The following is a 13,488-nucleotide window of genomic DNA, read 5'->3' as shown; positions in this document are numbered from 1 at the left end:
ATGGTCTCAAGTTGCAGTGGGGGAGGTTTAGGTTGGATATTAGGAAAAACTTTTTCACTAGGAGGGTGGTGAAACACTGGAATGCGTTACCTAGGGAGGTGGTAGAATCTCCTTCCTTAGAAGTTTTTAAGGTCAGGCTTGACAAAGCCCTGTCTGGGATGATTTAACTGGGGATTGGTCCTGCTTTGAGCAGGGGGTTGGACTAGATGACCTCCTGAGGTCCCTTCCAACCCTGATATTCTATGATTCTATGAATAAGGGGAGCCCTCATATTTGTGATCTGGCACTGTAGTGTCAGGACTTGCTCACCACTGAACTACAGAGCAGACACTTTATCCTGAAGTTACATCGCTGCTACAGTTTAGCCCAGGTTTCAAAAACAATTTTGCTCCACCAGCCTGTGGTTGTGCGCCAAACCCAGAAGTGTCATGCCATCTACAGAAGAACTGCAAATAGCGTATAAGGCCATCTACTCATACCCCAACCACCACTTCTTACCTGTTACATGAATGCTCTGAATTGCTGGTCTTGTCTCTTTCTCACCAAAGTTACTCTCAGAACCACCACCACTGCCAATTTGCCACTCACTTTCAGGGACCTTGCTGAGCAAGGAACAAGAACAGAGCTTTCATCCTGGCTTCCATTTTTGAGAAAAAGGACGGGAAACAGTGCTGGCATCATGGGATTAACAGGATTTACCCCCAGAGAATTATGGGAGTTTGACTTCTCTTCTGGGTTTTGAGAACCTCAGTAGCTGTACTGGAACTGTAGAGAAGGTAGACAGAGGGCAGATGGACTGCAGTGGTGTAGTATAGTGATAGCGTTGATGTGAGACAAACTGTACCTGAAACTGCCTGGCTAATATGGACATTGTACAGTGTACATACTCACAGGGGAACCATCCAACCAATTTAATTCCCAATTGTTCAGTTATTCCATGTAGGCTAGGCCTTTGGAAGAAGTTAATAATTGCACAATATTGCTCCTTATGTTGCTGTGTAATATACCTTATGAACATAAAATTATTCACTTACTATCAAGTGATGTACTATGACCCAGTACCTCCTCTCGTTGTCCTTGTAACAGTGACCAGGCTGAAACTGCCCACATCTGCAGGATCCACAGTAGTCAGAGAGAGCTAGGCGTCACTGCTTCCCCTAGTGTCTCTGAACTGTCATATCCTGTTCATCAGGTCCCCACCTTACTACAAAAAAACCTGTAGGGTTTGCCTGGAAGCTCCAGTCCTTTCAATCCATTTGAAAGCACCAATAAAAGTATATGGATGTTTGTATTTTAATGCTTTTTCTACCATCAGAGCCATCCCTTGGGAAGGGTGAATTGGGGTGACTGCTCCAGGCCCCACGCTTTGGGGGGCCCTGCGGGCCAGTGCAATTGGCCGGCGAGGTCAATCCCGGAAGAGATGAATCCGTGCCTTCCACCCCGGCCCCGCACCCCCCTAGGGATGGCCCTGTCTACCATAATAAGTTCCTTTGCTCAAGAAGTACAAAGAATTTTTTAAAAATAGGCAATACACATCCCAGTTTCATCAGCCTTTGCTCTAATGCAAAACCTTAACAGCGATCTGTGCATTGTTAAAATAGAATAACTTTACACACATATTGATGTTATGACAGTAAGACATGCTAGATCTTGATACTGGAGAGCACGACGTTAGAGTATGAAGTTGTGAGTTGATTGGAAGATTAAATTACAGTACTTAGTACTGTAGTTTTAAAACTTCCCACCCAAAGTACCTGAGTAAATGCACATGCTTTGCTTTCACAGACAAAGCGACTATAGTGGAAAAAAATATGGAAAACTATTTACCAGGTCCAAAAATTGACGAGGTAAATCACATCCTTTCAAATTCACAATTTGACAATGAATTTCCTGTGATAGAAAAAATGTGGGGGGGAGACTGGGAGAGATTTTAAAATGGAGCTTGAAAATTCATTTATTCATTCATTCGTTCATTCATTTAGATGTATTCTACTTCAGTGTAGCTTTATATACATAATGTTAAATGTATGTTTGTTATATACATAATGTTAAATGTATGTTTAACATTTGTATGTTAAATTAGTTTTACTTTTTATTAATTTAATAAATACTATAAATCAGATGTTCATGTTAACACAGACAAACCTGTAATTTTTTATACATCTATATCTACCTATATCTGTACATAAAGCTGCAATTCAGTCTAGGGCAAAGGTTCCCAAACTTTTCTTATTGCGTACCCCCTTCCAGATCTACCAGCTGCCCATGTAGCCCTACCTTTCTCATCACTGGTACTTTGTGTGTTCTTCTTAACACCACATGTCTTTAGCCATCTATCCATATTTCACGGTTACATACCGATATCGTTATAGTGCTACATATACAACCAAAAACAAAACCCCTGACTAAGTTCTGAGCTCAGACTGGACAGTTGCTGGGCAACTGAATCCGTGCTATACTGTATTAGAGGTGAAGGCTCTGTACGTTAGCATCTGTATCTGTGTTCTCATTGGTACATCCTGAAGTAAACTAACTACCACATTTTATATAACAAATTCCCATGGAGTTTTAAAGCTTCATCTGAGTAACCTATTATGAAAATGTAATAAATTAAGTAATTAATAGATAAAATCCAGCATTATACAATTTCTCCCATGTACCCCCCAGAGATGTCTTGTGTACCACCAGGTCTAGGGTATCGGGTGACATTGATAAACGGCTGTCAACTCTTGTAGTTTATCACTAAAACTCCTTGTCAGAATTATAGCTTTGTGCGAAGCTGAATTAATGTAACTTTTCTTTTACTTATATGTTAGAACAAAGTTGTCCTGTCTTCTCATCCCCCTAGTCATGGTGGAACAGAATGTCCAATAGATTCCGCAAGCTAAAGTTGACCCAAACATTGCGTCATGGATTTTCCACCAGTCAGTCTGTGCCTTTTACTGATGAGCCCGAGTCATCTCTGAATTCCACAATAAAAGCCACTTCACAGCCAGATGTGAACAACTCTGGAAACTGTGATGCTGCAACAGCTTGGACCACAAATGTCAAAGCTAGCGGTAAAGTCAGAACTGCTTATATGATATATGGGAAGTGTTCTATCATCTGGTAGTTTAGGTGGTACCATATTTAATGTAATGCATTTGCTACAGATGAAAACATGTAATAAGTATGCAGTATATGGAAAGACACTGCACAAAGAGTTATTTTATCAGACTTGCACTGTTTTTGGTTAGTGATTGCTGTTGAGCAATAAATTTAGCATCACTCAGGAAGGAAACTGCTTAATATCATGTCATGCCATTAGTGCAGTGGTTCTCCAACTTTTGTATTGGTGACCCTTTTCACATAGCAAGCCTCTGAGTACGACCCCCCCTCTTATAAATTAAAAAAAACACTTAATATATTTAATACCATTATAAATGCTGGAGGCAAAACAGGGTTTGGGGTGGAGGCTGACAGCTCGCGACCACCTGAGAGGTCCCGACCCCCAGTTTGAGAACCCCTGCATTATTGTGTGCTAGAAAATACCCTTGAAATGGGCAGTCGATTCATATTAGAGAGAGAAGGTGGGTGAGGTAATATTTATTGGACCAACTTCCGTTGGTGAGAGAGACAAGCTTTTGAGCTACACAGAGCTTTTCTTCAGGTCTGGGAAAGGTACTAAGAGTGTCACAACTAACTACAAGATCGAACAGATGGTTAAGCACAGTGGTTCTCAACCAGGGATACATAGAGGTCTGCCTGGGGGCACATCAACTCATATAGATATTTGCCTAGTTTTATAACAGGCTACATAAAAAGCACGAGCGAAGGCAGTACAGACTAAAATTTCATACAGACAATGACTTGTTTATACTACTCTATATACTATACATTGAAATGTCAATACAATATTTATATTACAATTGATTTATTTTATAATTATATGGTAAAAATGAGAAACAGCATTTTTTCAGTAATAGTGTGCTGTGACACTTCTGTATTTTTATGTCTGATTTTATAAGCAAGTAGTTTTTAAGTGAGGTGAAACTTTGGGGTATGCAAGGCAAGTGAGACTCCTGAAAGGTTGAGAGCCATTGGGTTTAGCATAAGTAGTTAGCACGTATTCTAAGGGAATGTGCCAGGATGGGTAAGGAATGGTGTCCCTAGCTTCTGATTGTCAGAGGGTGGAGATGGATGGCAGAAGAGAGATCACTTGATCATTACCTATTAGGTTCAGTTCCTCTGGGGCACCTAGCATTGGCCACTGTTGACTGACAGGATACTGGGCTGGATGGACCTTTGGTCTGACCCAGTATGGCCATTCTTATGTTCTTATGGGAATATTGAAGGTGAATTGGCCTGTTAACACCCCTGTTAGTCATAGAACAAAAAGGGGGGTTAGTGGGTTTGAACCCTGCAGTTTATGATGTAAAATATAAAAACAACAATGGCCCAAATTCATCTTGGATACGTTGCCAGGGAAGTCAATGAAGTTGCATGAGGGATAAATTTATGCCATTGTATTTACTGAGTGAAACTGTTATGGCATACAATACATTTGTCAAAGTTATCCTTGGGAATAAGCATTTGGAGTTTTTAAAAATATCCTTGATGTGTTTTTCAGGTGTGTGCACAAGAGCAGGAAAGGATGATGAATTATTGACAACCATGGTATGTTACAGTGCTGTCAGTGTGCTCAACACTGAATAGAACATCATGCAACTCTCACTCAATCATTTACAATCCAAATTAGATAGGCACTACAGTTCACTCATATTATCATACAAATGATACAGTGGTCACCATTAATAAAATAAACAGCATTTGCTGATGATCACTAGACAGTTGTATCCAAACTGCTGTATTTTTTCTCTTTAGAGAGAACAGGAAATAACTGCAATATTGCAGATGGTATGGATTGGTAACGCTTGGTAAATATTGACTTTTATAGCAAGTACAATCCATTAGTTGATGGATGAACTTCTTATAGTCAATAATGACTTAAAAAGAGATCACTTGAATAGTTGGTTTATTGCTGAAAAGCCACATGAAATACTGTGTTCTAAGGAGGAATTTGAATGTAGTAAGGGATGTAACTCGGACTTATTTCACAACCATTTACATGAATGAACATGCTCTGTTAGATAAAAGGGTAAGCTATAGTAAAATTCACGATGAACAAGGCATCGTGCATTTTCAGCAATTTTTTACCTATCTCAAAACCTTCACTTTTTGGAGAAAGTTACAAAGAGGGTATAATATAGATTCCTCCTCTCCTTTGTTATACTCCAGCTTCAGATTCTGTTATAGCCTAGAGACTGCATTATCTTCAGTTGATAACCCCTTCTTGGCAATTGTAAAAGATCAAATTACCAATGTTGATTTCATTAGATCTTAAAGAACCATTTATTTGATACGAGGGACAATGTGTTGTTGACTGAGGGAACTGGGGTAGAAGAGGACTTCAGTTTTTCTTCTTATTCTTTTTTAGGAGAACCCAAAGGGACAGAGTAAGCAATTGTTCATTCTTTCCCAGGGTCTCATCTAGGAACCCACAGAGTTTTTATCTTGTCACTCCTCCTGTTTATCATTTGGAAGTGACTAATTAACTAGTTAACACTCCTGTTGACTTCGCTAGGAGCCAGGATTAGGCCCAAAGGAAGGAATGAAATAGATTTATACTTAACAGGGCAACTTGCACTATTTAAGTGATCCAAGTTCAGTATATTACATAAAGCTAGTGTATGATAACAACTTTAATGGTCATTTGCATTGCTTCTGTTTATTATTCTGTATTGTACATCTTCAAAGATGTTTATGTCTTGATTAAATTGTTCTTTTGCCTGTTTAAAGTACCCTTACTCCCCCACCATCCTTTTATTCCGATGATGTATATTAAAAGTCTTCCATTCTCTACATAGCTTCATTTCCTATTTTAAATGCATATAATTAGAGTCAAATATATCTTTCTAAAAAGAGGTAATTTCTTTTTCTTCTCAGTTAAGAAGTGGTGCTCCATTTACTAGGCTACCTAGTGATAAACTGAAAGCAGTTATTCCTCCTTTCTTACCTCCTTCAAGTTTTGAGCTGTGGAATTCTGACCGAACACGAATGAACAAAGATGGCAAGACTGAACAGATGAGGACTGCCTTGCCACAGCGTGGGATCAAACATGATTTTAACAGCAGTGCAAACTCTGATATAGTAAGTGAATGCATTGTACAACAAAATATTGTATGTTGTTACCTCCAGGAAATTTTGGTTGATAAGACACAGTAGTTTGATGCTGTCCCTCAGACTTATGGTCCTCTTGGATTCTTGCAACATGTAGCTGTGAGAACATCTTGTAGAATCATGTATTTTCCATTGCGAGTTTTTTAAAATTTCTATATCTTTAGAATGGGTAGTCCCTGTAAACTCAGCTACTCAGGAAGAGAAGCATTAGTAGAGTAAGAGCTTGCATGCCACACTTTTCCTTGAATACAATAAGCTCCAGCACTAACATGGGTTTGTCACAAAGTTCTGAGGTGATCATAGATTCCAAGTGAGATGGTTTAGTCCTCAAAGTACGCCGCCTCGGTGTATCAGAGCAGGGGTACTTTGAGTTGGAAATGAGTTCTAGAAGGAAGGAGGGGGGAAAAAACAACTGAACTGAAAGAAAACAGATCAGTTACCTGTAAGTCAGTCATCATAAAGATGACAGCAGCATGAGTGGATAATGTGTGGAGGGAGCAAAGCAGAAGAGGACCAAGTATGGAGTCAGGGAGGCATTCACTCAAGGGCTAGAGGAATGGAGAAAGACCCACCAAACCAGAGACTGAAGGAGCAATCAGACAGGTAAGAGAACCACCATGAGAGGGCATAACTGCAAAAGCCACTGGAGGATGGGATTTCAAGGAGTAAGGAGTGGATATTGATGTAAAAGAATTCAAGGAGGATGTTGATAGAGTTGAGACTTTAGGATTTGGCCAGAAAATCATTAGAGCCTTTAGTGAGAACACTTGCTGTGGAGTGAAAAAGGTTGAAGTGGGATTAAAGAGGTCGGAGGAGAGGAACTCACAGCAGTAGTTGTGGTTTAGTTAGAGGGGCAAAGGGATGGTAGAGAAGCAGGTAGTGAGCCCAAGGGTGTTTTCGTAAGATGGGGGAAACTAGAGCAGGACTTTGTATTAGATAAATTTTACATGTGATTTTATGTACCGATCTTGAGACTTTGTATTGCTCATGTTATACTGATGACATTTTTAGACAAAAATCAGAAGAAGAGGACTATTTTTATATTACTACTTTATTCCTTGTTGAATTAGGATTTTGTAATGTTCAAGAAAATAATATTCATTTCTGATATCCATTTTGATCCTCAGAGAAAGTCACTATCCTTTGTGGTAAGTAAAATTGTGTTTAAAGCTTTATCTGCCATTTCTTCAAGAAAGAAATTTTAAAAGTGTATATATTTCTTGCTCTTTTAGACATCTGTTACCAAAGGAACTAGACCCGTCAAATTGCCAGCCTTTGCAAGAAGACCTGCTTCTCCCTCAAATTCAAGCAACTTCAACCACTCGCCACACTCTTCTGGTGGATCCAACAACATCGCTGGAATTAACAGACATGGTGGAGAACTCCATAATAGATCAGGTGGATATATATTTTTTAATTTCATATATAAAAATTAAGACAGATTCAGCTAGGTAATCTAAATTCACAGGTAAGGTAGAAATTACACAAGTGCCTGCAAAACTGCCATTAACTTTGCTGGAACAAGAACCACAGACAGTCACAGTAGGGGACTGTAGCAGATCGAGCACTCACCGCCACCTCCTGCTGGTCATCTGGGAATTAGCTCATTCCAGCACTCGGAGTGCCTCCTGCTAGCCGGTGTCTCTCCTGCCTCAGGCCCCCGTGTCCCTCCCTGATCTCGGTGCCATCTTATCTTGGGGTGCTGTCCCACAGCAGTGCCCCCACACTCTGGGTCTCCCCTCCCAGGGGAACCCCCAACCCTCTAAGCCCACCTTCCTCATCTAGCCCCATTTCCCTGGGGCAGACTGCAGTCTGTAATGGCCACTCATCACTGGCAAGGGGCTTGGACCAGCTGCCTCTGCCTATCCCCGGGCTGCACCTCTGTAGCCCCAGACCCTCCTTAAGTCTTTAACAAGGCCTCAGCCTGGGGAGTTGCCTGGCTGGAGCTCCCCAGCTCCTTTTGCCCTTCTCCAGCACTGCTCTGCTTCAGGTACCCTTGTGCTCCCAGGCAGCTAGGTCCTTCCCACTCCACAGCTGAAGTGAGTCTCCCAGCTCCTCCCTTAGCCCTTCTTATGCCAGGCCCTGATTGGCTGCCTCAAGCCCACTTATGATTGGCTCCCAGGGCAGCCCTTTTCCACGGCTGGATTTAACCCCTTCCAGACTGGAGCGGGGTGACTGCCCCGCTACAGGGACTAAGGGCCCAGTCATGCATTTGGAACCACAGAAGCTGACCCTGAATTGAGGAACCTCAGTGACTTTAATTGGGGTACATCCATGTAGCTTAGATTGCAGGAGTGGGTATGCTGTCCTAAAGGACATGTTTCTACCTTAATATTTCTTTAAAGAATTTTAGTCTTTTTTTTCACATATCACTTTTTTTCTGGATGAAAATTTCTGATGTTTTAATTAAAAGAAACAAAAATCAAACTACCAGCATTCATGCCAAGCCTATCCAAAAGAAGACATTCCAGGCATAAAAGCTATTAAAAATACATGCCTGCTTTATCCCATTTTTGCATATATTATGGTAGACTTTCGTAGCATGATCATATAACATTGGATAATGTAAGATACTGAAATTGAAAAATATTTATTTTGTAAGTATGGGTTAAGTCTGTGGAGGTACATACATATTTCATAAAGTAATTGTGGTAATTTTAACATGCCAGAAAAGATTTTGACTTCAAAACCTGTTGTAGTAATTTAACATGTGACAGGTTCCCAAAACACAGAACAAAAGATCATATCACTAAGAAATGTATCTGATACACATCTCTGGAAAGAATCTAAAGATTAAACCATTTTCTCAATATAAAGAAATATATCTGTAATATTTTGACACAGAACAGAGAGTACTGGCACCTGTCCTCCCAGGGGCATGAACCTGTCTGTAGCCACCTGAGGATTCTTTACTGGTTATCTCCAAAAGAGCTACATTTACTAGCAAGTATCACTAGGTGAAATTCTGTGGCCACTGTTATGCAGGAGGTCAGACTGGATTGTTGTAATGCTTCTTTCTCGTCTTGAAATCCATAAAATTAATGCTTCTTTTGTCTGCCATTTTCCTCCGCAGTTCAATGGGGTTATATTATTGCAGCTGTAGACTGGGAGTTTTTTCCATGTATTTTCATCTTGAATGTAAAAGGTGTTTTTCACCAAGAGGGGAATAAATGTAGTTTAATCAGAATTGCTAGGGATTTCAGATCCGGGGTGGATAGAAACACCCATTTCATTCTACGCATAGATCAGAAACCACTTCAGCTCATGGTGGAAAAGAGCTGAATTATCCTTCTCCATTGCATCAAGCATTGGCCACCCCATGTCCTCATGAGCTGTTGCTGGGTCAGATAAAGTCTAGCTTTACTAGGGGGATGCTATGATTTTTGCATTCAACAACAGATGATCATTGGACATTTTTGGGTTGTTTTAGAGTTTTCTCCTCATCTACCAAATATATTTTATTATTTGTACCAGGGTAGTGCCTAGAGGCCCCAATCAGGATTGGGACCCCATTAAGCTAGGTAATGCACACAAATTAAAAGATGGTCACTGCCCCAAAGGGTTTACAGTGTAAACTCTCAACCATGAGAAGAAAGAACCCTACTGGATACCCTCTGTAACTCTGAAATGTTACTGCCACTGCCCAAATTCTTCTGACAGCAGCATCTTCTCCCCATATTTTATTATCACCTGAGAATTAGATGGGCTTCTCCCTATTCTCTACCTCTCCCCAGCCAATCTGCTGAGTCAGAAAACTAATGTATAGATGGAGTCTAGCAGCCCTACTCCAGTAGATCTCTGCTTAGTTGATTTAATAGGATGCACCTCCTCACAAACACAAAAGTGACCCCCAAAGACCTACCGGGAGACCATCAACAGGATCTCCAAGGGGCTGGCCTATAAAAGGTCTCCCACCTTGGGGAAGAGAAGACCAGGAGCAGCAGAGTGGTAGAAAAACGTGAATGTGTTTCACAAGCCCAGTGACCTGGTGGGTTCATCAGAAACATCTGAGTGATTTTCCTGCCTGCAGGCAGTGCCCCTCAGTAGGATTTGAGGAAATACTTGCAGCTAACAATGTTTGTCTGTCATCATCTCGATCACTTTGCTTACATGCATCTCTTTTCTCCACACTTCATTTGTATCTTTTCATATTAAGAAATTCTTCAGGATAGAGACCAGAGGTTCAATTCTGGTTCTGTTAAAACCAGTGAAAATTTTGCATAATGACAGGTTTCAGAGTAGCAGCCGTGTTAGTCTATATCCGATGAAGTGAGCTGTAGCTCACGAAAGCTTATGCTCAGATAAATTTGTTAGTGTCTAAGGTGCCACAAGTACTCCTTTTCTTTTTAGTGAAAATTTTGTCGTTAACTTCCATAGATCCAGAATTTCACCCTATGTCTTCATAAGGCCCCTCACACAGTAAGACCCTGTTACAGGGAAAGCTGGTCCTTTAAGGAGAATTTATGTCTATCTCTTAGCAGTGCCTAATTTCGTACTGGATTATGGGACTTCAAGTCCAGGAAGCATTAACTGAGAGTGAGCAGGTCCACTGGGAAGGAAGAAGCATCCTATCAAGAGCTTCATGCTGTCAGTAGTGGGAGAGATTCAAGAAGAGTAGCAGCTGCTCAGGGAAACTCTCCAGGATCTGGTGTCTATATCAAGGCTGACATGTTTCCCTGTGAAGGAGCCAGAAACAAAACCTGTGAGAGGCCTGGCTGAAGAGACCTGAGCAAGACCTGACCAGAGACAGGCATTGTAGGGGATGTCCCCAGGAAGATAATGGAGAATGGCAGTCTTGGGTTTGGAGCAGATTGCTGCTCATGGTGTAGGGGCCTGTAGTAAATGGAGGGCACAAGACACCTGCTAGAAACATCATGTGCAAGCTCCTGCATTGAGGAGAAAAAGGACTGTTAAGCCTGAGGTATTGCAAAGTCTTACTGATCCCTGCAATGGAGATTATTGTCAGCTCTTGATACAAGGGGAGAAGGAGGTCCCCTGTGTCAAAGGGTGAAGGACTACATAGCCAGTGAGGGGAAAAGGACTGCTGAAGCCAGAAGCACCTATATTTGTGTGTTTGGACTTATTTACCCTGGAAGAAGAGAATTTTTACTTTGACTGTTGGGCCAGAGAACCAGATCATCTTATTAGTCCAGGAAGACAGTCTCCAGTAGGGGAAATGAGGCAACAGCCACACACCTGACACTGGAGAGAGAAACACAACCTCAGCATGCCGCAGTTGTGACTGGGACCTTTTGGCGCGACAAGTAATAGTAAGACCAGCATGACTACTCGTGTGTCACTAAACACTTCCGCCTTGCTCTCCTCAACCCAGGCAGCATTTTCAAAGACGTTTATGATGCCTGACACCCTTTGTCCAGAAGGCAAACCCATCTCTGTTAGCAGTACATAAACCTGGAACTGGTACCTGGAGCCTGTTGTCCTTTAGGGTTCAGTGACATGGATAATGAGAAAAAAGTTTGACTTTGGATAAAAATAATTGAAAAACGTTAAATTTCATTTGTCGGGCATCCCCCTCTTCTCCTGTCCTGCTGGAATCACAAAACAGCAAGCGAAACCTGGAGACAAAGAGTCGTGGAAGCCCAAGGATATACATAGACTGACCCCCCACATCCAGCCTTTTAGTCTTTGCTTTGCCGCTTTCCTGGAAGCATGGAGAGCAGCTCTCAGCCTTCTGTCTCCAGCGCTTTAGATGGTCTTTGCTGGCTTTATCTTTCCCCTCATTTGTCTGCCTTTCAAGTATTTTCCCTCTCATGGTGTCTCTGTTCACTTGCGCTGGTGGCAAAACAGGCTACTGCCACTGTCTTGATACTGCCCAAAGGTGGTGGCTGCCTTCCCATATTTTTTGCTCCTACTACACCTGATACGCTAAGGGCTACCGCAGGATTTTGGGACCAGCAGATTAATAGATGGGCAGGTGAACAGTTTCTGATAATAATGCTTTACCATTTATATTGTGCTTCATGCATTCAAAGCACTGTACAGAGATTAACAGATAAGTGAGGTGGTGGATAAGTATTATTGTCCTCATTTTACTGATGGGGAAACTGAGACAGAAGGTTGAAGTTAATTACCCAAGGCCACTCAGTGAATCAGTAGCAGAGCCAAGATTAGAATTTAGGAACACCTATACTCATGTATCAAGTCCACGCTGCCTTCAAAGTATCTGCAACTCTTTTTCCCACTCCCCCGCAGCAGTGGGAATTTCTTGCACTGAGACCAGGGATTTGGTGGATTTTCCCATTCTTGCTAGTTTGCTTCTACTTTCCTGCCCCCCACAGGCCAATCCAAGAAAGACAGAAGGCTTTCCTGGGAGCCTAACTTTTCCCCCGGAAGAAACAGTAACTCCTACAAGGACTTCCAGCACTGGTGTGGAGAGATTTTTGTCCATGCACTGAAGTTTTTTGGAGGGTGTAGGGTGGTGGAGGAGGTGGCTAGAACAAATCTGTTTTATTTTTAATTATATCACTTTATTTAGTATGTTGCTTGTTGGTACCTAACTTTTTTTTTTTTAATTTATGGTTCCTCCTCAGGTGGCAGTGCAGATAGTGTTTTGTCTCAAATTGCAGCTCAAAGGAAAAAAGCAGCAGGCTTACCTGAACAGAAACCCAGCCAGCAATATAGCTCAATCCACACAGCTGCTTCATCCACTCTTCCTGAACTGCAGCAGTGCACTCAGATAGCTGGCAATGGACGTATTGCAAAGGTATATATATGACTTTTAAGTTTTCCTGTTGCTAAAATACCTAATACTTAACAAAGCAGTTAATGAAACATGCCTTAGTCATGCGTGGTAGGAAACACAATTACACAACATATAATGGGGCTAAAATGTGTGAATGTCTGACACAGGGGTAGAAACATGTCAGCTCCACCAAACTTTCCCTTAGTAACAAATCTGTACAAAGGCAGGCAAAAATAAAGGGAAGTTTTTATTTATTTTCTGCTTGGTTCATTTTAAATAAATGTAATCACAGCCCAGACTTTAATAGATTTCCTGAAAATAACTCTGTCAGCCTGACATGGGCCTGCTTAGCATGCAAAGCCCCCTGAATCTGACTCTGCTCAGCAACTAATTCTTTGGAACAAAGTTTTCACAACCAGACTTGAATATGCACAAAGGGGGTTAGGTGGCAGCGTTTTCCTGGAAATTTAAAAATAAATAAATAGCAACGTTGACATCCTTTCTCTGTAGCAGAGGCAGTAAAACAAGATGGGATATGCAGCTGTAGCGAAGTATAAGCCCTTTCC

The 13,488-nt window shown here is 41.4% G+C and overlaps 1 protein-coding gene across 2 annotated transcripts in view; it reads left to right on the top strand.

Annotated features, from left to right (window-relative positions):
• ANKS6 (ankyrin repeat and sterile alpha motif domain containing 6) overlaps window positions 1-13,488 on the top strand; it is an 87,000-nt gene that overhangs the window by 27,370 nt on the left and 46,142 nt on the right. For both annotated transcript variants that reach the window (XM_074945098.1, XM_074945099.1), the window contains exons 7-11: window positions 2,849-3,059; window positions 4,610-4,656; window positions 5,986-6,189; window positions 7,452-7,617; window positions 12,771-12,943. In XM_074945098.1, coding sequence (XP_074801199.1) covers window positions 2,849-3,059; window positions 4,610-4,656; window positions 5,986-6,189; window positions 7,452-7,617; window positions 12,771-12,943 — 801 coding nt within the window. The remainder of the gene's footprint in view (window positions 1-2,848; window positions 3,060-4,609; window positions 4,657-5,985; window positions 6,190-7,451; window positions 7,618-12,770; window positions 12,944-13,488) is intronic.

Source organism: Natator depressus, chromosome 2 (assembly GCF_965152275.1).
Source record: "Natator depressus isolate rNatDep1 chromosome 2, rNatDep2.hap1, whole genome shotgun sequence".
NCBI lineage: Eukaryota > Metazoa > Chordata > Testudines > Cheloniidae > Natator > Natator depressus.
The sequence above is the reverse complement of the archived record's forward strand: the minus strand, read 5'-3'. Positions and strand labels throughout refer to the sequence as shown.